The sequence below is a fragment of the Achroia grisella genome, unplaced genomic scaffold, assembly GCF_030625045.1.
Source record: "Achroia grisella isolate CSIRO2021 unplaced genomic scaffold, CSIRO_AGI_Agris_v1 utg640, whole genome shotgun sequence".
Lineage (NCBI taxonomy): Eukaryota > Metazoa > Arthropoda > Insecta > Lepidoptera > Pyralidae > Achroia > Achroia grisella.
In genome coordinates this window covers 4,831,737-4,858,956 of record NW_026712977.1, presented here as the reverse complement: position 1 = coordinate 4,858,956, position 27,220 = coordinate 4,831,737, and the positions used below count along the sequence as shown (strand labels likewise).

Here is a 27,220-nt window from a genome sequence, read left to right as displayed (position 1 = left end):
CCTATACGACCTCTCCACTTTAGTTTGAAATCCCGAATAGTACTCAATATCAGTCACCGCGCAATTCTAACATGCGCGTACTGCGCTTGCCTGAACAATGGGGTTAACATACTCTCTCTAGGGCATCTGGAACCAGAACCACAGAGCTCCCAAGATTCTTTGAAAGCCCCACGAAAGAATGAAATTTTTAAAGGTGAATATATCTAAATCCAGAAGAGGTTTTCAGTACTGGATAAGAAGGGAATGTAATCATCTTAAATATTATTTTCGTACTCCATATAACACCTATATTATTATTTCGAAAATAATTAAAACCATAGGCTACGGTAACCATTTACCATCAGATGGGCAATATGCCTGTTTGCCCCACATACGTAGTATAAAAACAAAAATTAAAAAACTATTCACTAACAGTTAAAACAAACGATGAACTGAAAAACTGACAATGTATGGATACGCCATGTTTCAACGAACGCCACGAAGTTACTAAACTGTCCGATTCTCTACCTCTATACGGCCTCTCCACTTTACTTTGAAATCCCAGATAGTGATCAATACCAGTCACAGCGCATTTCTAACATGCGCATACTGCGCTTGCCCGAGCCACGGGGTTAACAGACTCTCTCTAGGGCATCTGGAACCAGAACCACAGAGCTCCCGGGATTCTTCAAAAGCTCCAAAAACCAAAGAAATTTTGAAAGGTGAATATATCTAGAACAAGTGGTCTTACCAAGGAGAAGTTTCCAACACTGAGTAGCGCTTTGAAGTAGGCACACTAGTCTTTATAATATTTTTCCTTTGTTTACCGCACTCCTACATTATTATTTAGATAAGAATTATAAATACTATACACTAACAGTTATACACTACCAATTTGAACATGCGCGCCCTGCTCTTGCCCGAGCCATTGGGTTAACGTACTCTCTCTAGGGCATCTGGAACCATAACCACAGTGCTTCCGGGAATCTTCAAAAGCTCCACAAAACAAAGAAATTTTGAAAGGTCAATATATCTAGAACTAGTGGTCTTACCAAGGAGAAGTTTCCAACACTGCGTAGTGAAGTAGGCCCACTATAGTCTTTATAATATTTTTCCTTTGTTTACCGCACTCCTACATTATTATTTAGATAAGAATTATAAACACTATACACTAACAGTTAAAACAAAAGGTGAACTGAAAAACCGACAATGTCTGGATACGACATGTTTCAACGAACGCCACGAAGCTACTAAACTGTCCGATTCTCTCTTTAATGATCAATATTTAAAACAAAAGAGGAACTGAAAAGACGCACGTCACGAACCGACACTGTCCAGTGAATGCCATGTGGCAACTAGTCTAGTTCTCTCCGCTCCCAAACTCCATCAACCTTATTTTAAATTACTGATAGCGATCAATATTAGTCACCCCGCGACTCTGACATGCGCACACTACGTCAGTCCGAGCTGCGGGGTTAACGCACTGTCTTTATCGAACACCTGGAACCGAAAATAAAATATCCCTACAAACTCCAATATTCCGCAAAATAAGGGAAAGTTTGAAAGTCGCTACGAAGAACCCCACTGGTTTCAAACACTTAGAAACACTAATCACCAACACTTAAAACAGAAGAGGACAGAACTACAAATCCGAATATGTATCGACTCGACATCTCTCAACAAAGGCCGCGCGGCAACTAAACCTGTGTTCTTCTGCACACTCCTATCCACCCTCCCCACCCTAATTTTAAGTATCGGATATCGATTAATATCAGTCACCCCGCGACTTTGACATGCGCGAACAGCACTTGCCGGAGCCGCGGGGTATATGCACTGTTTCTAGGGCACCCGGAATCAGAAATATGATATCCCAAGAATCTTGGAATGCCCCCAAAATAGTCAAATATTATATGGCGAAAATTATCTGGAATCAGAGTTTTAGCAAGGAGAGTGTATTAACACTGGACAGGACTTAAAAATGGGACCACTTTTTTATTTTACTATACCTTCACTCCATTCATATCATATTATGCCCCAGAGACAGAGTGTATAGTCCATAAGAATTGGAAAAGAATACCTGGAAACAATTCCTATGCCCAACTCAATCTCAAATATAAAGATAATAAAATCAACACTGGCTATGCTCATTAAAGTAGTACTCACCTCACAAAATACTACTTAAGATTTATAATGATACACCATAAATCAATACATTCACAAAGGAAATGCTGCACACCTGTTTTATGTATGCCATCTTGTGGCAGAATTGTAAACTAAATGACACAGATGTTTCTAGAACATTGATTTTGTAGTATGTAATACTATAATGATACTGATAACAATAACTTTTTAATAACCATCCATAAATCTTCAGTTGTTATTGCACATTCACATTTGTGAGACTCCCCCATCTCTAGTAAATGTTACTCATTTTTAATTGTATTAATGATTATGATATTCTTCAAATTTTTTGTACTAGCAAATGTAGTTTTTTAATAGTTACATAAATTAGACTTAGATACGAGAAATCACAGAAATTTGCCTGCACACATGCGGGCCGCCACCAAATGTTTTATATAATATATGGACATCCCCTAACTCTAAAATAAAATATATATGTATAATTATTGAATAACAGTGTCGCTGATCTAAGTTTTAAAACCAATTCTCAATACCAGAATATTTTCATCATCTTACACTATTATACACCAGGCCACTCAGTCTCAGTGCCACTGATGGCGACAGCTGGTCAAAAAGATAGTATGGAGTCACACATCCTCAGCACTTAAGGAACAATCAGGAAGAAGAAGAGAATGTATATACCTGCCATTGTTCTTTAACAACCACACTGAGAGTCATTCCTTCAATTATTTCTAATTTACTTAATATTATTATTCTTACTTAACTGGCCATTCCTTTGGAGTCAAAATTTTGTCATTCATTGTCTAATGACAACTTTAATGGAGCATTCTCCAGTGAACATAGTATTCATAATTGAAGAATACATAATAAGAATTTTAATGTAAATATTCTGCAAATTATACACTTGTTTAGTACAATATTCAAATCAAATTCTCTGTAAATTTTTAAAATAAATGTTTTTATTATAATAAAATATAAGCTTTTATATTTTTATTATGGCAATGTCTGTTAAAGTTCAGTCTCAAATTCAATCAGAATGTTATGAAGTTGCCGAACTTGTATTTCTTATATAACTTCCATTTCTAAACTCAAAATAACCTGTAAATGTATGTCCAAATCTATCAGGCACTTAAGTAAGCATTGGACTGTCATTATCTGTTCCTAATCAGCCATCTAAATCTACACTAAGTAGTTGCTTAAGTTAATGTTTCTGAGTCCTGCAGTTAACTTCTAATATTAACCAAACAATGAGTGTCAAAACATTAAAGGCAATAAAATATATTATTTATTATATATAAGTTAGTGTAATAGAATAAAAAACTTACCATTCTCTCTCGATCAATATAGTTTTCTCCCCCCAACCTCGCTTGGCTAGGTGGTAGGCTACTGCCGCTCCCATTACTCCTCCGCCACATATTACTACCTTCGCTTCTGATGGCAATGTAGACAGACAATCAAGTCGATCAAGTCTCTCTTCGCGATCAAAAGAATCAATATGATTCGAGAAATTCCTACTCTCAGACAATGACAAAATTCCAAGTCCAAGACATCTGTGAGTAGAATATTTTTGAACACTACACTTAAGCTGTCGAACCAGCATTATATATTAAATTTATATATTTAATACAGTAATGAGATTAAGAATTAACATTTAATAATATAGTCTAAAAATACTCAAGCGATTTAAAGGTGACATTTTTAAAGAGAACTTTTAATTGACATTTTTGACATTGACAATAATTTACCCACAATATTAAAGTCACCACAAAATTTTCAAATAGTTCAATATAATTTTTCAAAGCAATTTTTAGGGTTTATAAATAATGTTCGTACATTCAGAGCAGAGGTACCAGAAATACTGATTGGATCGAAGATGAAATACCTGGATTGCTGCATATGACTTGCGCACTAGTTTTACAATTTACAGACAAAGGATTTTAGACGATCTTTACTGCGCAAGGTGCAATGTAGTGATTTCTCGTTTAGTGCCTGAATTCACTCTTTTTTAGCATTTTCTATGATTTCTAATTTAAGTTGTTCATGCGACACAAACAGCAACTACCAAAGCATTAAAAATAATAAAATAACACTTTACTCAAGCCGCGAGATATGAATAGGTCGTACCTTCATTATTTAAATAAAATTCCATTGGGTGCAGGTTTCCATCGCAACCTAATATTGTTGACAATTTTACTCAACATTAGAGAAGATATTTTTACAGATTTATATTATTTACTATATTTCTTCTGTTCAACGTTCATTTAAAAAATGTCTTTAGTAGAAATATTCCAGCACGATGAAGTCATTTACACAATTCTGGATAAACCACTGCCAGATCCGCCTAAAACGCCGAGGTAGGACCACAGAAATGTTATACCAATATACTGAGTCTATGGGTAAGACGAAATCTTAGACCCGTGTTAACTTCTTGGTATTAGACTTGTTTTTTTTAATGGATAATAAGAGAAGAGTTCATTTATGCTAGCGGAGCTCCTATGAAGAATGATAAGATGGGAATAAGGTCAGGTCAGTTAGCCCATCAATCGCGATGGTTTCCAGGGGAACCGCGTGGAGGTCAACTTAACAAGGTACATTGCTAGCTGTAGGGTTATCAGTTCGTATTACTGACAATTCTCCCCTCCCCCCTTATTATTATATGGTATGGTATGTTTATTAGTTTATACCATCTAGAATAGATACGTGAAGTTATGGTACCTTACTGGCCATTTAAATTTGTTAATATAAAAATGGAATGTACCTATGATTTTTAATGTCACTCAATAATAAAATACGATTATATCTGTTTGCATATTTAAATGATCTTTCCTAAACTCTTTTTTTACGGACTATATTTATCTTAAAAATGTTCATATGGATATAAAAGGTTTTCTCGAGAGACTACAGCATGGGGTTTTTCAAGAAGGGTATATTAAGGTTTCTTAAGGGTCGGCAACGCGCATGTGACACCCTTGGTGTTTCAGGTGTCCATAGGCTGCGGTAATTGTTTACCATCAGATGGGCCGTATGCTTGTTTGCCACCTACGCGGTATAAAAAAAATGGAATCCGGCTAAGGGGCTGGCTTTTAGAGCACCACTGCTGGAGAGGGGTAGGAGATTATTAGTAATAAGAACTAGTGCATTTTTTTAAATGGAATGTAAAGAAATCGTGCTTCTGCCTGACTGAACAGTGTATGTTGTCGGGGTACCAGCGGACGATGATAAGACGAGCATGGGGAAAGATCAGTTAGCCGAACGTGGAATTTCAAATTCACCAGGAATTTATCGCAATGTTTATACAGAAGAATCCTGGTGGAGGTCAACCTGACATGGAATATTGATGGCATTAGGGTTATTATTCGTTACTAACAATCCCATTCCCCAAAAAACTAGTGTTCATGCTACCAATGCCGGGTTCGGACCCCAAAAACTGGTAAATTGGCCATGATGGGACAACTGATCTGACTAATACTTATCTTTCATCTGGTGCCTAATCAGCATACGGGTATTTCACCGTATTACTTTTTTATAAAATTTTCACTAGGTAGGTAGTCATATATAAATATCTCTAATTCTATCCTATTTTATTTGGCTATACAATGACCAAGTTTATGTAAAATCTATTCATTATTTAATTTTAGGTATGAATCCAAACTTGAAAAAGAATTAAAGGAAAGAAAGATACCTCAACTTCGACACACTTTCGGATATGCTGAAACACCCCTGAAAACCCCTGAGAATTTTCTAAAGAAAGGAGAAGGAATTGGACAGCCTGTTAAGAAATCTGATCACAAATGTTTTGCCTCTGGTAATTTGCCGCCAGTGCCGAAGCGTCTACCTCCGGGGAAAAAAACAGAGAAATCGAAGACTAACTTCAAAATATTAAACATGAAGAAAGCTATAAAAACTAAAGCGAAACCTGTAGAACCTAGGTTAGTTGAGTTCAGTTAAGTAAGAGTATTATGTATTAGATATAATGTACGTATACGTGTATATCATTATAGTCTTCTACTGTTTGATATATTTCTACTACTACGACGGCCTCGGTGATCTAGCCGTTTAGCACACCGTTTTATGTCCGATGGTCGCGGGTTCGACTCCTCGCACTTTACAAACATTTGTATTCATGAACATGATTGTTTGTATCGGTCTGAGTGTTTTCTATGTATAATATGTACTTATATATTCGCAAAGAAGCGCCGCCGGTTGGGTCGGTAACGCCGCGCCGTACCGCACCGCTATGTGCATTTTAGATCTGTAATATCTTCTGACATTTTTAAGTCGTACAATACTGTAGTACATTATTAGTACATTTATTTATGTTTACATATATACGACATCCCATTAAAAACCTCTAAATTAATCAGTGTTCCTCTACAATATTATTATACAAATAAACCTTCCTCTTGAATCTATTAAAAAAACCGCTTCAAAATCCGTTGCGTAGTTTTAAAGATTTAAGGGACGGAGAGACAGCAACAGCGACTTTGTTTTATACTATGTAGTGATAACACAAGCACTGCTTACTTTGAAACTAGATAACGTTGTATGTATTGGCGAGGGGTATTAATATTCAGTGATCCTTGCTCGATTTTTTTTACTACTAAACCGATTGGAATAAAATAAATATAAAATTTAAAATAAGTTTTTCATAATACATTAGTGAAATTTCACCGAAAGGATCGAAACATTTCTCATATGTTCAATATATCTTAATATACAGAAGGCGATCAGTTACATTTTTATATACTAAAATAGATAGTATCTCTAAACAGAGTTTGATACAAATTGGCTTTTAAATTTTCGTTGTCGAATCTACTATATAAAGTTATCGTCCTACGCCGGTTTCTCCTGAAAACTATCAATATAAGATGCGTTACCCTAATTCCATAAATAATCATTAAATAGTAAGATGACCTTTAATACAATTTATTGTTTTTGATAACTTGCATTTTCTATAAAGAAATATAATAATAATAATCTTATGACAATTCACACAGCGCCATCTAGACCCAATTTAAGCAAGCTAGGGCTTGTGTTATGGGTTCTAGAGAACTGATACAAATAATAGATGTATATATATATTTATATACATATTGTAATTAGAAAACACCCCGACCGATACAAACAATTATACTCATGAATACAAATGTTTGTGCCGTGCGAGGAATCGAAACCGCAACCGTCGGATGTAAGACGGTGTGCTAAACCTCTAGACCACCAAATCCGTAAAATAATATAATAGGACTATAATACATTATTTTATTAATATTTGAAGGCTTGTGGATACAAGAGACGGTCATATAAAAAAGATAAAGGGCTCTGGAGAAGTGCCGGAGTACTGCTTAAGGCCGGACTTCGGGAAAATGCCTACATATTTAGTGAACAGAAACAAACGAATACAAAAGGAATTGGATAAGATCAGATATGCCGAGGAAAATAGGGAGAGTTTGTGCAAGCAAATCTCTGAGGATGAACGACAGAAGTTATTAGATGTAGGTACCCTTAAGTTTAAGAGTAATCGTTATGTATAAAGTTAGCCATTTTGTCAGTGTGTGTATTTTTTACGTTTATGAAAGAGCTATTCTAATTGTTACTGTCCACTTTTAGGATCTCAAGTACAACTGGGAGCTGATGCAGAAAGCATTTTTACAATTGCCAATGCTTACGGACACTATGCCGAAAATTCTTAAGAAAACTAAAATGGAACAGGAGTTGAGACAGTTGGAGAAAGACATCGCTCTGATTGAAAGCAATCCTTTCATTTATCTTTATGAATAATATGCAGATATGCTGCGATTATAGATGTATAACCTCAGCAGTTATTGTAACACTGTTCGCTTGAATTAAATAGAGGTATGAATACTTAATTAGTACTTACCTACATATATATACACATGTATAAATCTGTGTGTTTTTTAGAGTTGACATGTCATACAAGCACATTGAATAAATGTGTCAAGTACTGAGCACAGAAAACTAAATAAATTTGTTTGGTAACTATACAATTTTTTGTTCATTAATTCTCCTTAATTAACAAAGAGAAAATTTAACTCAAATTCAAGAGGGCAGTGCTCCAGCATATAGTTTAATAAAACAACGATTGGACAAAATTAATAATAATTTATTTCGACCAAAAATTACAATGTTCACAAAAATATGGAATGTGGGACTGTACCTACATTAGTAATCCTTAATCCTAATTGACTAGATTTAAAGACTAATTACATGCAGAGACCGGAGCCTCTATTTCACAGATATGTCGCCCTAACTAGTCTCTAAAATGTACTACTCTATAAAAATAGGTGTAATACATAACATATTGTTGACTATTGGCATGACTGAAAAATAAGATTTGTAAACCGTTTTTAGATAGCTTCTTTATTGATTTCAACCAAACGGCAGGAGTCTTGTAAGAACACGTCGAGAGTGTACGTATCTCGCGCCTTTATTTTATGCATAATACCACAAAATTGAAATTAAGATACACACAATTTCCATTCCCGTATTGTAAACTGTGTTCCACAATGTCTGCACGAGCCGTTTTATTTAAATAGTGCTTGAAAACAAAGTCTGCCCTGAAGTTAATATAAATACAAATCTCTAAGAGAGTGCGACATTTTTTTAATGAAACAGGTAAAAAAATATATGTTAATAAGTGAACAAAAGCGTCCTATATGATTAAATGATATTGACTTTGACATATTTATTTGTTATTATATAATCTTACGAATACATTACGAAATTGGCAGAAAAATATATGTAAAAGTAGTATTTTATATTTAGCTACTAATATTTTATTTATTTTTAGATATGTATGATATTTATTAAGTAATCTGTTGATTTTTAGTTCATTCTAAATATATATTCCCACCTAGCACTTGGAAGGCAATCATACAGCCGTTTTAGGTAACATTCAATTTAATTAGTCCTTCGTATCCATGTACTGCCATAGTGACCAATCTAATCTAAATATTGCATGAATAAACGTAGTTTATCAAAGGAATGATTTGCTAACTAAATTATGTTCAATTGATTACTAGATACTGGTAAATTTGTCTACTTAATTCTCATAAACCAGTGTGCAACAATCTAGCACAGTCTACAAGTGTTGACAAAAATTATGATATTTTTTATAATAATATCTTTACGTAACTTACATATAAATCTAAACGTAGATTTATATGACACAAACGCGGAAAAAGATGTATTAAAATATATATGGATCCAGTTGAGCAACTAATGAACACTTTAAGAATGCTCTTAGCCATCTCATCAACACTTTTACATACAAGTAGGCAAGAATCGGAGATTTACTCGATTATAATCACGCCAATCCACCGGAAATCGGTATTTACGTTAATACAGAAGCGACCGCAATTTCTTCTAGTTAAATACATTAGAATGCATGATATAGATTTACACAAGTTTGATGCGGCTTAACATCATAAATCTATGTACAAAAATAATTTGTAACTATACGCAATATGCGATATTTATTTATATTTCGATGGCTTAAATATTGGAGGGCCGTCTTGCCATTGAAACTTGATACCTTTCTATACATAATTATCATAATGGCAAATCGGAAGAACGGGACACAACACAAGGGTTATATTACATTATATTTGCTCAATTAATCTTCATTTTTATTATCATCATCAAAAATAAATGTATGATATTTGTTTATGTGAACACATTTGATTAATAAAGCAAAATAATGCTTATTTGGCAATGGACAGGTATTCATATTACAACTAATATAAAATATGACTAGATTTAAGTGTTACCTCTATAAATCTATACTTGTAAAAGATTACACCAATACCACTATCTTATAAATTAAAAATAATAATAACATTTTAAATATTAATAATATAGTATATCCCTTAAGACTGGGAAGATGGTCATGATTTGCATGGAATCATAAAATGGTAAATAAATTTAGAAGATGTTTAATCAATAGATCGTACTTTTATTAGACAAGCAAATAAACACTGAAATTTAACGATAATGAGACCAAAATGTACACCATAGCTAGCACAATATCGGTACAACCCATACGTCTAGTCGCAATTTATTTACCATAATATAATTCTACTACTTGACAAACTGAATAAATAATGTTTAACAACGAAAATAACTAATAACATTAAATACAATTAACTATAAATTGTTTATACTACAGTTATTAGTAACTATAGTGCTACGATGTGAAGCACAATTCTCTGCTCTAAAATCTAATGCAGTGGCAGGCAGCAAGTTCTAATATCGTTTCACAATAATTTTCACATAAAGAGTACAATTTATAGATATTTTACTAATAATACTTTCAAATTGAATATGTATGTAATATGTAATAATACAGAATACATAATATTTACATTGCAGTTTCTTTAAATCGAATTGGAATTTTATTCAATGTACTGTTGTTTAATAATTGAAAAATATATAATAATAAATGCAATAACAGTTTAAACAATATAAATATGTATTGATATCTGCTGACAAGTTAAGCAAGAATTTATTACTACAATAACTATACTATAGTAAAAATTTTACTTAGGTTATAGCGTCTACTTAAGCAGGCTTCATTGTTGCATTCAGTGTATGATTTTTTATTTTATATATCTATGTAGTTATTTGGCGCAAACTATATGTTTGAGTATATACGTAAATTATACAAGTAAATAAGAGCATTAAAATTTAAATATAACGCAATTTATACAAATAATATTTAAAAGATTTTTAGAAATTTCTCTAAACTTTAATCTGTTTATATGCTTACATATTCCTTTAATTTATAAATTTACCATTGACAACGATTTTACACAATATGAGATTCTCGTATCCAATTGCACATAGAATAAGGTAGTATAACAAGCTTTTCTCAAAATTGGGATAGGCAGCAATAGTAACAACGAACAATAGTTCACTATTTCATAAACATTACAGGCAAATATAATCACTATTGGTGATCAATTGCCAATATTGTATCTTACATTAATGATATATTCTCCTTACATTATGTAATGTAATAAAAAAAACGAATTAGATGTTGATGTTCTAATTTTGCCGTGTATGTATTTAAAATAAGTTTTACATATTTATGTTTAATTTTACATATTGTTACGTAGTGAATCAATTTTTTTCTGTAGTTTTTTATTATTTTTTTTATTATTTCCGAAGGGCACTAATAATGATAACATAAACTCATAAAATAATATGAACTATAATATGATTGTTTATTTTTAATATTATATGTTAAAGTTAGATATTTTCCATACTCATTGATGTGTATAATATGTACGTGGATAAAGTGAAAAGGAGAGGACGCCCTAAAAAAGATGGATGGATTGTGTGAAAGATGATATGAATAAAAGGAGAGTATGCTCAGATATGAGGGCCTATAGAGATCAGCGGAAGAGAATGACATACTGCGCCGACCCCAAATAATGGGATAAAGGCAAGGCAAATACGATAATGTTAAAGTTAGATATTCTTAAATTTTGTAATAAGGCTGACCTACTGTAGATTATTAAAATGGATATTTTTTATATGTACATCAATGTGTACAGATATAGATGACTTATTTGAAAAAAAAGACGATATCGACTATATAAAGATTTTTTTTTAATTTAAGATAAATAGGAATATAAAGTAACCTGAAATAGGAAAAGATTATCGATTTCACTATAATTTTTATTTCCTATATTGTGTCGTTAATGTTTAGATTATGTGTATGTTTAGGTAAATTATAAACTTTAGTAATAATGTTTTGAAGTTAATATTGAAGTTACAATGTGTTTTGTTCTCTTAAAATAAAGTAATACAACGTTCTAAAGCTGGTAGTAAATCCAAATTAAGTTCAAGTATTCTGCTTTGTCTATTTTAATTATATTCAAAACTTACTGGATGACGGTGAACTTAATACTACTACTCCTCACATCTCAGGCTACGCTGTGTAAAAAAAGGGAAAATATTTATAAATTCGTTTATATTAGGTACTTGCTAAGCTATGGATTTCAAAAAATATTTAATTATTAATTATAAATGGCTATACATTGTAATATAAATAATGTAATTTACGGTCTGAAATGCTTAATGTGACTTCCCTGGTGTTTCTAGCGTCTATAGGCAACTGCAATTGTTTACCAACCCAAAAGCCGGGTTGTTTGCCAACATTATGGTGAAACGAAAAGACTTACATTTTAGCTGATTTCTTGTTAAGTTTCTGATAAATGGACCCTTTGGCAATCCCAGCAGGTCCCTTCGCAAGGCCGGTCGGTCCTCGAGCAAGGGTGACAGGCCGATCTCGAGAGTCTGGACCCTCTGGCTTGACAGACTGGCCCGTCCTGAGATCAGGGTTGGGACCATTCCATGTAATATAGTCCAACCTATCGAGATTAAGTAATCGGATTATATTAGTAACTGCTGTTCCCGCGACTACGTCCTCGTGGAATTTAACTTTATTTTTCTAAAATAAAAGTAGCCTAAGTTACTCCTTATTACATCAGCTACTTGCCAAAAAAAGTCCCGTTAAAATCGGTCCCGCCATTTCAGAGAGTAGCGGGAACAAACAGACAAAAAAAAATTGTAAAAAAAGTATTTTGGTGTATGTGCCCCATTTATATTCATAATAATATATGCATGTCGTAAAAAATGGTTATTTCAATATTACAAACAGACGCTCCAATTTTATTTATATGTATAGACTAGTTGAAGAAGAAACCTGTAACTTCATACACGTATCTATATATTAACACATGAAGCAAACACTTTGTACTCCTTTTTACGAAAATTGCCGGGCGGAGGAGTATGAAATTTCCTATACTTATAATTGATAATAACTGCTCGTTCAATATGTATGTATTATTATGGTCGAATTTCGAGTTGCAATACCACTAGTATCTACATTTGTAATTAAATAACAATCTATACAACAAAATTTCTCCTTTTCACGATTTTACGGTTTAATAATATACAAAGATAATATTAATATATTCATGATTTGCACGATGCATTTAAAGTAATATAACATAAATATAGATCATTCCCTAGTTTAAAAAATAGGGTATTTCTTGTTCTAATTCACACGAGAATAAATGTGGGTTATACGGATATAGGTTTTCTAACAGTACAATGTTTTAAAGAGAGTTTTGAATTTTCCGTTTCTTCTGGTACCATTTCATTACTGTTTTTGGCGTCTCGTGTCTAATTTATTTAACTAAATTTTGAACTCTGTACTGTTAGAACAGAGGGTTGATGTTAGTAGTATAGTTTTCATAATACATACAATAGTAGACTGTCCTTAGGGCCTTGTCGAAGCGTAGGATTCGGTCCATTTTTCGGGACGCTGTACTGCGATTTATGTTTCGATTCCGTACTGCTACTGGATTTCAGGATCGGCCTGAAACATTTTCACACTGTCACGTACATATCTTTCGAAATTTTACACTACTTTACAAATACTTTCAACTATATCGCACTCAAATTCGATATTATTGGTATAATTAATAAATACTACTTGAATACTTTTTAATTAAATATAAAATATACATATCCTATTATAAATTGAAGAAAACCATGCAACTGCGTCCCTATTGAATATTTAAACAAATACTATTTATTATAATATTTCTCTACTTAATATGTGTGAAAAGTATTCAAAAATAAAAAAAAGTCCGTAATTAAGCTAAAACAAATATAACATGATCATGAATATAATGATTTTATTGTTGTGAAATCTAAAATCAACAACACTACGTGTGAATGATGCTATATTATTAAATGAGCACAATTATAGTTTTGTACTACGTTACCCATAATCTATGGTCAACTAACATCTATTACAATATATTGCAAGTACATACCTATAAAAAAAATAGTACATAATCTGCACCGACATACCTACACTTGCCTTATGTATGTCATTACTACTAAGTTAAATTATTAAGATAATAATATGATGAATTATACGTTATGACCATTTACGTTTGTAGATGAAACTGGTGGTCGAAAATCTACTCGAATTTATACATGACTTGTTCTACATAAAACTAACAATAAGGCAGTCGGAGTAAAGTGGTCACGTATTTTATTTTTGCTTTAAACCATGGAAGTAAGAACTTAAAACATAACATTGAAAAATTTGTAGAGACACCCCAACATCTGTTCATTCCTGAGTATTAAGGTTTAAATATGTATTGTAAAATAAATATCTACTTATAAATACTCACAATACCAATTACAAATTACATAGTAAGTGAACTAAGACTATACTTGCACACACGTGAGACAAAGATACACATGACACATGCTGCTAACTTTATACCAAGTCTCCCATCTGCTAAACATAAATGGAGTACAAACGAACAATTAACCTAATTATTACTACACTATATAGTAGTTATATAGTCAACAAAGATTATAGTAAATGTATAAGATAAACAGAAAAACCATGCATATGAGATCACATCGTGACAATGTCATCTAATCACGTCACAATAATACATATCACTTGCCACACACATTATTACCTAGACTTGTACTGCCTTGTCACAATAGGTTTTATGCAGGCGTTCATGTTAGGACTCGTTAAGTTTATTGAAATAAAAATTTATTTCGCTAGTAAATATTATAATATGAATTATTGAAACACACAGTGATTGATAGGAGAGTTCATACACACAACACAATTTAGTATAGAAAGTCAATGTTTTGGGTATTTCGTTAAATAAAAATGTATGTCTACAAGGAGTAACAGATAAGATATCTGACTGCGAATTCCAATAACGATAACATATATCTTGTAATTTACCTAAATATATTGAACAGTCATAAATTTATAATGATTTGATTTATTCTATATGTATATACCTTCAGAAATTATATTCGGATTTCAACATCAATTTCATCGAAAAATTTCCTCAGTTTGTTATACATAAAACTAAGTGATTTTTTACCCCGATGTCATAAACGCGATATGTTTTTATTGACTTTCGCCAGCAACGCTATAAAGCTTTATTTTCAAAATTTCAGTTTAAGCACGGCCAAATCTAAGCAGATATGGTTTGATAATAAAAATGACAATTCTTTGTATATATAAATGTTATAAACTTTTTTTTACTATTCTAATACTTTTAGCCGCAGTTGTCTTTACAGCTTCTCCCACTCGAAACCCGCCGAACTTTTGAGCGGCCGAATGGCAACTTCTGTCCGACAGAAAAAAAACTTTAGTCTGAGAGTACTTGATTATAAATTGGAACCTCGGCTCAGGCTGTCGTCATTTCGGACTCAGTTCGAATGGGAAGGGGGATCGATCGGTGAGAAGTTAGTGGTACCGAAACAAAAAAGAAAATCTGTTACAATATATATGTAATTAATTCATTCCCAATAGGCGTTTAATATATATATATCTATATCGCGGAATAAATACTTGACAGTATTATTGATGACACTATTAACTATAGTTATAAATGACCAACCCAATGACGTCGTATATTGTTATACAAAAAAATAACTATACATAAAGACCGCGAAGCTTTTACCGTAAAAATTCAAATTTTGTTTCGTCGTAGGTTCGTATAAATACGAAAACAGTTTGAATTGTTAAACACTGGTAGATATCCAGATTTATTTCTATAATAATTTGGTAAAAATATATTTAAGAAAAACGTTTATTCCATTGTCACAGTTCACCACTAATGCGTAGTACGTTAGCGACACGTCGTCACACTACACAAGCTGTTCTCAAAGTTTTATTTTATACAATTATTTGGGATATAAACAGTTTCACAACGTTGTAGTTATTTAAGTATATATAAATTATAATTTTAAACTAATACAGATATCACGGTATAAAAGTTAACTTATTTTAATTTGACTCGGAGTTTTTACAAACATACTGTAAAAAATATTTGGGTCTAATACCACGTTAAATGGGTTTTATAATAGTATAAAGTTGACGGTAGCGGCGTATGTTTGAGAGTCAGTGCTCCTATACATGAACATGTACATCAAGGATATTATCACAATTAAAAATTATCCAACCTAAGACAATTATGTGAAGAATTTTTTAACAAATAGCCAATTAGAATTCGTTTCAAATGAGAATTATTATAAATTAAGTTAGTGCTATTTACGCAGCCGTATTCAATGGTATTAAAATTCATACAATCGTATATTACATACCAATTTCATTGGTATCGATCCAGGCTCTGTTGTCAAAGCAATATTCCAAAATAGATGACCTTCAAATTCAGGTTAAGGTAATCGGAAAACTGCTACTTACACTATGGATAGACAGGCATAGGTATGTATATAATCTTACTAGCAATGCCCGCGGTTTCACCTGCGTGAAATTTGTAGCCTATTATATTATTTTTCTATTACAGTAATATTGCTTATACTAAAGCAATATTACTGTACAATTTCATCAAAATCCATTCAATAGTTTTTGCGTGAAAGAGTAACAATTAACAAACAAATAATTTCTAATAAAAATTATCTTGTCACAATGTTAGTTACCATACTCGATGACCTATTTTTATGATATTTTATATGCATATTTAGTAGGTCTGAGAAACTAGTAAGATCTTGATATCGTAATGATATGTATGTACTTGTGTATTCGTATACCATACTAACGTTAAACGTTAAGTATTTGAAAGTAACTTAGTTTTTACTGCTTGCCAGCTAGTGGTCTCAATTAGTCTTCAAGATGGCTGTAGAAGGATATCTATCTAGGTATTAGAAAATTGAAACTGATGGCTTTTGATAACCGAGAAAGATATAACAGAAAACTGTTTGGATTTATTTATTATTTTGTTTATATTTATTATTATCCATGTAGCAATGTCCAAAATAATTATTGTTACGAGTTTTTGATTCCTTATCTGTGTATTTGTGCGCGCTAATATCATTAACAGATTTGGGTACGATTTCTTTTAAAATTTAATAGTTGTTTTATACCAATCGGAATACCAACAGATATGTTATAGGGATTAGAAATTGCAGGCTCTCTTACTAAGCAAGAAAATATAACTGTTTTACTATCTTAAAGTTCTACTATCTAAAAGTAACCTTCTGTGTAAGGTCCATGAGCATATTTGCATTGCGTTCTAATGTGTGTTGAATAGTAAATGTGTAAAATTAATTTTATCAAGTGCAAAACCCGTGTTTATTACAACCCTATATGATAACGAGTACCAACATGAACCGGCATGCATACGAGCAGACATACTTCAAATGCTCTGTCCAAGTCTTGATGCGGCGCGCTGCGGGGGCGACGGGCAGGGGGCTCGGGTCTCGCGGGTCTTCACTGGCGCACACACTAACGCACGCAATGTATGAGTGAGGGTGACTGCTTTGGTGGGGTTGATGACGTGTTTCCAGTACGATCATAGTAACATATATATAAAATAATATATATATATATATATATATATGGATTAGAATGGAATGTATTATAACATTTTGTTATTCACTTTTTATATGGTATTACTATGTTGTTCATATATTATTGTAGAAACATTTAGTATATTTAAACTCATCAACCCCATCATAGAAATAATTTATGATGTATGTAGTGTTGTGCAAATACCGCGTTATTTTTATATGTTAATAATAATAATTTACTGCATTAGCTCGCATTATATAAAATATGCATTACATACATATTTTCATGTTTATCTAAATGTGAGAAAATTTGCATAATATTTATGTTTTAAAATAATAATAACAGCAGCAATGGACACATCAGCTAAAGCTAATATTTATTATCTATACAATGTTTAAAGTGTTTTATTTAAATAAATTAATAATAATAACATCAATATTTGCACAACATTGGTGTGAGAAGCTAAAAAGCATTTGGATATTAAGTAAATAATTAGAAAAGTGTTAAGAAGTGTTCAATTTGTGTTTTATATTATATACATTTAGATTTGATTATATAATCAATTTTGTACTCATTATCTATGCAATGGCAAAACAATTAAAATATTGTATTATCATCAGTATGTCTCAAACTATGGGTATTTAAACCCTTAATAACCCTTTTTATAACTACTTAAATGATTTATATTATTTTGTTTATGTCAGTATTATCGAATTGAATTTAGTATTGGGTATGTTATTATACAATGCATGTAATATTCATTGTATATAAATAAATTTTACATATATCATAATGAAATTTTACATTACAAATTTTAGTACAAATTTGTTTTTATAATCTGTAAATATAAAAGACTAAACAGTAACATAACATATTTAATGTGAGAATAGTTATTAATTTTATGACTTTACTATATATTATATAAAAAAGGAAGTTTTTTATTTTATAGTGATTCAAATAGTACTAAATCTCTATCTGTTTAGTCTTTTCATGGTTTGTTAATGTAATTATTTGAGTGGCTAACGACTCAGACACATCTTAGATTTTTTCATTGAATTTGATAACTTTTTTATGGTTTTAATAGTATTCGTACATTTCGTAATAATAGATTTTATTAAACAATGGAAGTAAATAGAATGACAGAGCGAAAATAAATTATTATCGTAATTTTTTGGCTTTATTCATGTAGGACAAATTAGCGGCTTATGAACGTAAAATGTTTGTATTATATTTTTTATCCCCTATCGTCCAGTTCAGTATATATATCCAATTGAGAAGAACTGGCAAGAATCTCAATTTAATTAACTTTTTTTTTAAAAGCGAGTTTATTGACAATGTATATTTATATAGATGTCTATGTCTAACATTAAATGATTTAGCAATCATATGGTACATTTAATATTTAGTATAAAGACTGTAGGTCGATTTATTCGTTAAATTTATTATTGGTTACTCAGCGGATATTGTATAGGTACTAAGCTAGTAAAATCTTAAAATCTCAAGTAGTTTTTAGTGTCATATTGTTTAATTTGATAGTCGGTAGCCACTCATACAACATATGTAAAAGTATTTCATGCAACTTACCCCTTCTTGATGTCGACCTGGGAAGGCCTTCTCGAATCCTTGACTTCTACCATCTTTGAGACCTTCGGTGCCTCCTCTTCCTGGAGCACAGCGCTGAGGATCTGCTCTGCTCTCTCCTCGTTGTAGTCCACGCTATCCAGAGCTATTGATATCACTCGCTCCGCAATGCTGTCGTATTTCTTCAGCAGCTTTTGTTTAACTTGAAAATTAATTAATATTTATTTATATCACACTTGAAAAGGTTTATTTGATGAGTAAAAGTTGAAGTTAATTGTTACAAATGTCAGTCAGTCGTAAGGTTTAAAAAATCCTAAACATCATTTGAAATAATGTACTAACTGTACATCCGACTTCGTTCGCGTGGAATTAAACTTTATTTTTCTAAAAGAAAAGTAGCCTAAGTTACTGCTTATTGCTATTACATCAGCTACGTGCCAAAAAACGTCGTCAAGATCGGTCCAGCCATTTCAGAGATTAGCCGGAACAAACAGACAGATAGACAGACAAAAGTTCTAAAAAATGATACTTTGGTGTATGTATTGTATTCATATGTATGTAGTAAAAAACGGTTATTTCAATATTACAAACAGACACTCCAATTTTATTTATATGTATAGATGTATATATAGTGTCACTTGAGCAGTTCTGGAATTCACGAAGATGAGTGAAAATATAGAAGAGTTCAAAAATCCGCAACTTTTAATCACTAAATAATTACTAGATAGATTGCATGATACTTTTATTGTTTACAAATAATGCGTACGTTCTGAACGTACATATAAAAAATAGGTAGGTAAGTATTTGTTACACAAGTAATAGTTATAACTTATACGTAAAAAACACAATATATAAGCTGTTTACTGTATTGCCTGGTTGTGTGTGTGCCCGCGGTTTCATCCGCTGGAACTTTATAGCCTATTATTCTGAGGTATAATTAGTAAATTATTGTGAACTTTCATTAAAATCCATTCCGTAGTTTTGTGTGAAAGAGTAACAAACACCCATCCATACCCACAAATTTTCTGCATTTATAATATTACTAGATTTTACCCGCGGCTTCGCTCGCATTGATACAGAAATATTTGTATTTAAATAAGAAGTATCCTACGTTCATTCTAATACCTCCAAAAACATAAGTACAAAGTTTGATGACGCTCGATTCAGTAGTTTTTGCTTGAAAGCATCAATTAACAAATATTAGGGATGTTTGTTACTTGATGCTTTTACATTTAAAGTGTTAGTAACGATTAAGGTAAGATAACTTACGTTCATTCTTCTCTTCGATAGTCTTCATTATAGTGACTACCTTCTTTGGAGGCTGAGGAGTTTCTTTTTCTTTCTTTTCCTTGATTATGATCGTCTCTTTCTTGGGGAATCCCATCGAAATCAGCTCCTCGCTCGCTTTCTGGACGTTGTTATCTTTATTCGCTAACACATCCAGGATCAATGTTTCTTCTGCTTTAGGAAATATACTCTTTAGGTATCTAGAACAGAATTATATTAAATTATATAGTTACATATTAATATTTTATATATTAAATATAACTTTACAAATGTCATTAGAATGGCAAACGCCTGTACACTTGAACGGTACCTTGGACATCACTTTATGATGAGACGCCCGTCATATCGCTAGTGCATTCCGAGGAACTAAGATCCCATGCCATGTATCCTGTAATTTCACTGCCCGCCATTTTAGAGAAATATCTGAATTACTGTACACACTATATACAGCCTGTTCTACTTGTTAATTATTTGGATTGATTGGTAGTCCAGAGGCTTATTTCGTCAATAATATTGACTTTGCCCAAAACTTTCTCAATAATAAGAATATAATAACAGGACAATTCACACAGCGCTATCTAGACCCAAGTTAAGCTAGCTAAAGCTTATGTTATGGGTACTAGATAACTAATACAAATACATAGATATTTTTTTTGTAAATACATACATATTATAAAACAGACCGATACAAACAAACATACTCACGAAAACAAATGTTTGTGCTGTACTTACAATCGATCCCGCGACCATCGAATGTAAAGCCGTGTGCTAAACCGCTAGACCACCGAGGTCTTCAAATGGTTAAAATAGCTATCATAACCATCTTCAAGTTTTCAAGTGGGAGGAAATTATTGATTACAATCCGTTCCGGGCTCACGGGCTATTTTTTTTTTATAATACCTACAACTAGCTACTCGCTTCGGCTTCGCACGGGAGTACAAGTGGACATGTCTGTGTACCTTCCTCTTGAATCATTCTATCTATTAAAAATCCGCTACAAAATCGGTTAGGTAGTTTTAAAGATTTAAGCATACATCGGGACAGACAGCGACTTTATTTTATACTATGTAATGATGATGCATGAACTTTTACAATCAATTACTGTGAAAAGCTGATGTCTCAAACTGGTATAACCTCTAATACAAATCACCGATAATATATAGAACTTACTTAAGTTTCATTTTAGGTGACTGATGTTTAACTTGACCATCGGTGGATCTATTAGTGCCGTAGTAACTGGAAGCGCCCGACGCAGGCCGAAGAAGTGAAGGTGATCCTAAAATATTAGAAACTAACATTAAACTTCATCGTTTAAGGTTTTAAGTTTATTCAACAGTCTTTGTACACATGATTCTATAGCTTGTATTGCGTGATATGCTACATTGCAGCATTACAGTGATTTTCAACGTACAGAGACAGAATTCGTACTAACATTCTGTGCTTTATAGATATATATAAATAACAGAAAAACGCAAAGTAAATTAATCGTAATTACTCATGTTTATACGTCCAGCAGTGGACGTCTTCCGGGCTGCGATGATGATGATGATGATGACTCATGTTTATGTCCATAGGCATCTCTAACAGTCGTAATTTATAATTTCTACAACATATTCTTAAAAACGTTATATATAAACTATGTATAGGTTCATAAGACAAAGCTATTTTGGTCAGTGTACTATTGGCCCATTTTTTTAAATATTCCTTCTAAATTTGATAAAAATCCACAATAGTTGCTGTATATATTTGTATTTAGGAGTAATTAGCTACTCGGCCCGGCTTGGCACAGGTGTACATGTATCATTTATATAAACCTTTTGAATCACTCTATTTATTATAAAAAACCTCTTCAAAATCCATTGTGCAGTTTTAAAGATTTAAGCATAGATAGGGACAGACAGCGACAGTGACTTTGTTTTATCCTATGTAATGATGATAAAGATTATTTTATTATACGAATCATATTATTATTAGGAAGAGTTTTTACTTATTTAATTGTGCTATTGTGTATATTTACAATGTCCCTGCAATAGTAAAGAAAGATAAAGATAGTATTAGTACATTATTTAAATTATTAACCGGGTCTTAACACGAATAATTTTATGGCAAATAAAGGTATTTACCTCTCTCGACGTTACTCTTTATTTGCCATAAAATTATTCGTGTTAAGACCCGGTTAATAATTTAAATAATGTATATTAAACACGAAAGTTTAAAATTAAGTATTAGTACATTTATAAAAGAAGTTAAAGTACGTAAGAAAGCAATCTATCCCAAAAAACTGATAAATAATGTTAAATGTGCAGCAAAGAGTCAATTAAAAAATATATTAAATATAATACATACATGCGATATGCTAGCAATGAAGCAAGGGTGTCTAAAATAAACATTCTATGTTTCCTAAGGGGACCTGCTATAGTAACCTAATGGGTACAATCAATAGCGACTAGTGAGTGCACATGCTTGCAAAGCATGTCACAGTGTTGTGTCCGAATATGCTAAAATTGATTGTATAAGTATATCTAAATAGCTGAGGGTAGGGGATTGTTCGTAATGTACAAAAGATAAAAAGGACCCATCTGAACCCATAATGGCATTGCACTCACTGGCCCAGCTTCTTGTTGCGTGCCGCAACATCGACAACGACAATGTACCTGACCCACCTACACTACGCTATCAAGAACATTGTCGTCTACATCTGGACTAAGCGTAACCTGACATTGAAGGGAACGCAGCTGGTATCGAGTTACAGTGACTTCAAAGTGTTTGTGGTGGGGCCAAAAACTGAGGACCACTAGCCGAAGGCGGTTGTGTAACGGGGTAACTGTGGCAGACTGCCGTCGAGAGCGTCGGGACCGCATAAAATACCTCATCTTTACGATCGATACATTTAGTTATCATTATTTTATATGTATCTCTGTAAGATATATTTAACATGGGCCAATATTGTTGCATTATTTTTTAATTAAGGCAATTAAAATAAATTGTGTTACATTAACATTCACATGTTTCCTCATGGATATAATAGTGCATAATTCCTAGTGAATGTACTATAACGTGGTAACTGACTTGACTTCATTTACATTTTAAAATCCTCCACTGGCCCCCGCTAGTGTGTATCACTATCACTTTCATTTTATTTTCAACAATAAAAAAAAATCTCTATATCTGTGTCTGTCGGTGGAGTAATACATGATGTAGGGTCGGTGGAAATGCGGTTATACTACCATGCGGCGTGCCGCTCAGCGGTGTGAAGTGACTGGAGCCCTGCATAGAACCGGCGACACCTTTAGCGAGTTGCAGCGCCGAGTACACGCCGACAGCGCTCTTCTGTAGTCTTACAGCAGAAGGTGACATTGTCAGGGGCCCCGGGGTTGTTATTGGGTGTTTCTCCACTTGTAGCGCGCTTATGACTACCGCTTCCCGATTGTAGTATCTGTCAACATTTTGATATAAAAAACTTACTCATGATGTCCAGATTTTATTAATATTGTGAATATTTATATATTATTTATAGATTCCTTTTGTCAAAAGAGGAATTCTTGAAATTCCAAACATTGATGCCCTATTATAAAATGACAAAACATATATTAAACTAAAAAAACAACATCATTTCATATATGCTTTAATAGTGAAGATAATAAAATCGATAATGTAATTCAGTAAAACTTACTTTTTCAACAATATTTTGATATGTGTCTCACTAACAGTCGGAAACATAGCACTGATTTTGGCAACGAGAGCATCCGTGTCGGATGTGAGCGTTAGTGAATCCTGAAACTTCTCGTTGAGATGGGACACCCGGCCGGGTACTGGACTGCCTCGAGGCGTGAGGCATAGTGCCCTGCCCAGGATTGGGCTCTCGTTTGGCGTGCCTCGAGGATCCTATTTTAAACAAAACAGTTAAATCAACCCTACATGATATATTACATACTCAACTTGGAATGATAAACAATGTTACGCCTCACCTTATAAAAATGATAACCGTAGTCTAGACATGAACAACCACTATAGACGTCATAGAATAACCATCCACATCATCATCGTTGCGGAGTAAGACGAAGTAGTATTTTAAATCAATACACTATTAAAATTTAATGAAAAATTATTTAAGTAATGCTTTCAAGTAAAATTAAATATTACTCACAAAGTGTGGTTTAAGCCCCTTCGGGTGAAACATCTTTGGGCTGTTGTGAGCCTGGAACGCATGCTGCAGGCGTACTGGGGAGGGGTACGGGTGCACGTGGTATGGGGAGCCGTGAGCTGACTGTTCCCAATAGCACAGACATGGTGGACAAATGATACTGTGAACAACGTGCTGGTGCTACACGCAGGTGATCAAAGCTTTGCTTGTCTCAATCTACTACACTGTTACTTATCATTATTAATAAATAAACCTGGATATATTACACACCACTATCTACTCCCAAAATGAATAAAGCTTGTCCTAGTTATAGAGGTAGAGCTTTTAGGTGCTAGGCAAACAATATATATACTTAAATATTGTTTTCATTTATATGTATAGATTACAGGTGCTAGGCAAATAATAGTTATACTTAAATATAATTTTTAATATAATATCTATAGTTTATAATAGTGAAATTGTTCAAACTTTCAGATCTAATGAGGGTTTTTTCATCAATTAAGAATTTTGACTGAAAGATATTATACATTTTGTATTAATATGTAGGTCACTGAACATATAATATATTTGTTGGAAATAGACTCTGTCATTTTCTTAAGTATTTATAATGCAAATAAAAATCTGAATTTATTGTTATCTATAAATTCTCTATTTGTATGCTTGTTATTTATTAACATTTAATAAGGTGTTCTAAAGCTTATCTGTTGTGTATATAAAGGCATATATATGTGTATTTATATACTTAATGTAAACATATTGTTTGCAAATATTAAACTGTTTCTAGAGGGATGCTATACTAATATAATTTTCTGCAAACAATGAGAGGAATTGTACTTATATTGTTAATTACAAATGAGGCATTGTAATATAAATATGTATATCATAATCTAGCAAAACATAATAGCTGTGATTGCTTATATTACACCCTCGTACCAACATAAAATGATAGGTAGAACACTAATTATAAAATATATTTTTTTTTAATTATTTCCGAAAATTAATCAGGGAAAAAAATTATTTAAGAAAACCTAACCCTGAAACTAGGAAAAGTGCCTGATCTGTCATTTTATAAATAATGTTTTACCTACACATTTTTGTTGTTCTAACACCTCAATGTAATAAACACACAACAGTAAATTAACATTTGATACTTTGAAGTCCATCTCTTATGTGTAGATTATAGTCCAGCAGTTCTTCATGGCTACTGAAATACAAATTATAAAAATTAGACATAATATAGTTTGTTTTGAGTTATAAAATTAGATGTTTTAAATGCCTGAATTGAGCACAGACATTCAAAATTTAGAGCAATCATTGCTAAGAACATTTTCCATTCTTGTATTTTTTACAGCACACCAACTAGTGATCTTGGCACTGGTTTTACTCTAAATAATGACAATATAAAATAAACACGGACTAAATATGTTTGTAATATTAATACATTAATTTTTATTTACTTATTGTCTGTGATATATAATTCAAGTGATAGAAATAATATATGGTATATACCATATATTATTTCTATCAGTATCAGTACTTATAATATTATAAGTACTGATGTTAGTATATATTATTTTTTTTAATAAAAAAATAGTATATATACCGTAAAATGTATTTATTATACTTCAATGTGTACATTAATTACATTATAGAATGTTAAAAAAATCTATATATTTTTTACATATGCGTAAGCATAAGAGTGTGTAGCGATTTCTATGTTAATTATCGCATGCCTCTTACTTGTTATACTGTAATTATTTATATAAAAAAATATCTATTAAAAAGAGCAACACACAAGTTTCTTGCTCATTCTTTTTGTGATGAATCTACATTCCGAATGAGTGGTAGAATCAAAATATGACTATTCAAAAGTGCTTGTATTGAGTTTATTTGAATAAAGATTACTTCTATTTCTATTTTCTATATTTATAGATTAAACTATATTGAACTAGGATGAGTGATTTCATTATACTACATGAATAAATATAATAAGAATTTTAAATAATGAATATTGGATTTAATATTTTTTAATGAATTATTGCCTATAAATGGATTATTTTACAATGATTTTATTTGTCTTTTATTATTGGAAACCACAACAAATAACGAACCGCTACTAAAAAACCTCTGTAGCTGCTCTCAAACAAATTGTAAGGAAAATATTTAAATTAATAGGTGCAAAAGTTGAAGTGAATTTAAATTGTCAAAATGGGCTAATATAAACTAACCTGGGGGTGTATACATTCCAGCGCGATATGATGAGCAGCAGTCTGTATAGACTTATGTTTTGATCGTAATTCTTCCATTTTATTATAATTATGTGAAAAATTTAGTAGCAGAAAGATTAACAATAATATATATACACTGAAAATCTCACATTTTCTTATCTAGTTCATAATTGAAGGCATTTTTAATATCTCGTTAATGTATGAAAAAATATAGTTTCTTTTGATATTTCCCTCCTATTTTGTTTGGCAATTTCGTACATGTCGTAAGTGAAGCTACGTGAATACGATGACTAATTCAAATAGACATACATTTATATGGTGAGACTGGCTACATTAGCATCTACTTTATTGAGTCGTATAATACGGTGTTCAGACAAATCAATAATGACTTTCTAAAAGGTGCGTTCCTGCGACAGTAAAAAATGCCAATATTCACTTTCGTAATAAAGTATAGTTTTTTCT

At 32.0% G+C, this 27,220-nt stretch overlaps 3 protein-coding genes across 12 annotated transcripts in view; 1 reads left to right on the top strand and 2 right to left on the bottom strand.

The window, feature by feature from the left end:
- LOC131849344 (pyruvate dehydrogenase phosphatase regulatory subunit, mitochondrial) overlaps nucleotides 1-4,095 on the bottom strand; it is a 30,239-nt gene extending 26,144 nt beyond the window's left edge. For 2 of the 6 annotated variants that reach the window (XM_059199400.1, XM_059199401.1), the window contains exon 1: nucleotides 3,447-3,919. In XM_059199400.1, coding sequence (XP_059055383.1) covers nucleotides 3,447-3,721 — 275 coding nt within the window. In that variant the 5' untranslated portion in view covers nucleotides 3,722-3,919. Of the gene's footprint in view, nucleotides 1-1,031; nucleotides 1,099-3,446; nucleotides 3,921-4,003 lie in introns of those variants that run through there. The other 4 variants (XM_059199399.1, XM_059199402.1, XM_059199398.1 and 1 more) reach the window with 4 other exon arrangements.
- A 235-nt stretch (nucleotides 4,096-4,330) lies between these two features.
- On the top strand, nucleotides 4,331-8,901 carry LOC131849343 (enkurin). The gene is made up of 4 exons (XM_059199396.1): nucleotides 4,331-4,475; nucleotides 5,760-6,050; nucleotides 7,397-7,613; nucleotides 7,729-8,901. The coding sequence occupies exons 1-4, from the start codon at nucleotides 4,390-4,392 to the stop codon at nucleotides 7,897-7,899; spliced, it is 765 nt and encodes a 254-aa protein (XP_059055379.1). The 5' UTR covers nucleotides 4,331-4,389; the 3' UTR covers nucleotides 7,900-8,901.
- Nucleotides 8,902-11,735: 2,834 nt separating this feature from the next.
- LOC131849341 (uncharacterized) lies at nucleotides 11,736-27,030 on the bottom strand. Of its 5 annotated transcripts, none has more exons than XM_059199391.1 (11): nucleotides 26,759-27,030; nucleotides 24,534-24,653; nucleotides 24,060-24,271; nucleotides 23,614-23,822; nucleotides 21,557-21,662; nucleotides 20,369-20,586; nucleotides 19,103-19,301; nucleotides 17,363-17,452; nucleotides 13,415-13,528; nucleotides 12,327-12,515; nucleotides 11,736-12,078 (listed from the first exon to the last, which is right to left on the bottom strand). In XM_059199391.1, exons 1-11 carry the CDS (start codon nucleotides 26,834-26,836, stop codon nucleotides 12,069-12,071), a joined length of 1,545 nt encoding a protein of 514 aa, XP_059055374.1. In that variant the 5' UTR covers nucleotides 26,837-27,030; the 3' UTR covers nucleotides 11,736-12,068. The 5 variants fall into 5 exon arrangements, with proteins under 5 accessions (XP_059055374.1, XP_059055375.1, XP_059055377.1 ...); XM_059199392.1 differs by having other exon boundaries at nucleotides 23,674-23,822; XM_059199394.1 differs by having other exon boundaries at nucleotides 24,534-24,690; nucleotides 26,759-26,845.
- Between the last annotated feature and the right edge of the window lie 190 nt (nucleotides 27,031-27,220).

Bases quoted from the DNA above. Each gene is read 5' to 3' on its own strand.
- LOC131849343 (XM_059199396.1), top strand. From the start codon at position 4,390: ATGTCTTTAGTAGAAATATTCCAGCACGATGAAGTCATTTACACAATT. The intron at 4,476-5,759 runs GTAGGACCACAG...ATTTAATTTTAG, and splicing joins GATCCGCCTAAAACGCCGAG to GTATGAATCCAAACTTGAAA. The intron at 6,051-7,396 runs GTTAGTTGAGTT...TAATATTTGAAG, and splicing joins GCGAAACCTGTAGAACCTAG to GCTTGTGGATACAAGAGACG.
- LOC131849341 (XM_059199391.1), bottom strand. From the start codon at position 26,836: ATGGAAGAATTACGATCAAAACATAAGTCTATACAGACTGCTGCTCAT. The intron at 24,272-24,533 runs GTGAGTAATATT...TGTTTAAAATAG, and splicing joins AGGGGCTTAAACCACACTTT to GATCCTCGAGGCACGCCAAA. The intron at 20,587-21,556 runs GTAAGTTCTATA...ATTCTGTTCTAG, and splicing joins TCACCTAAAATGAAACTTAA to ATACCTAAAGAGTATATTTC.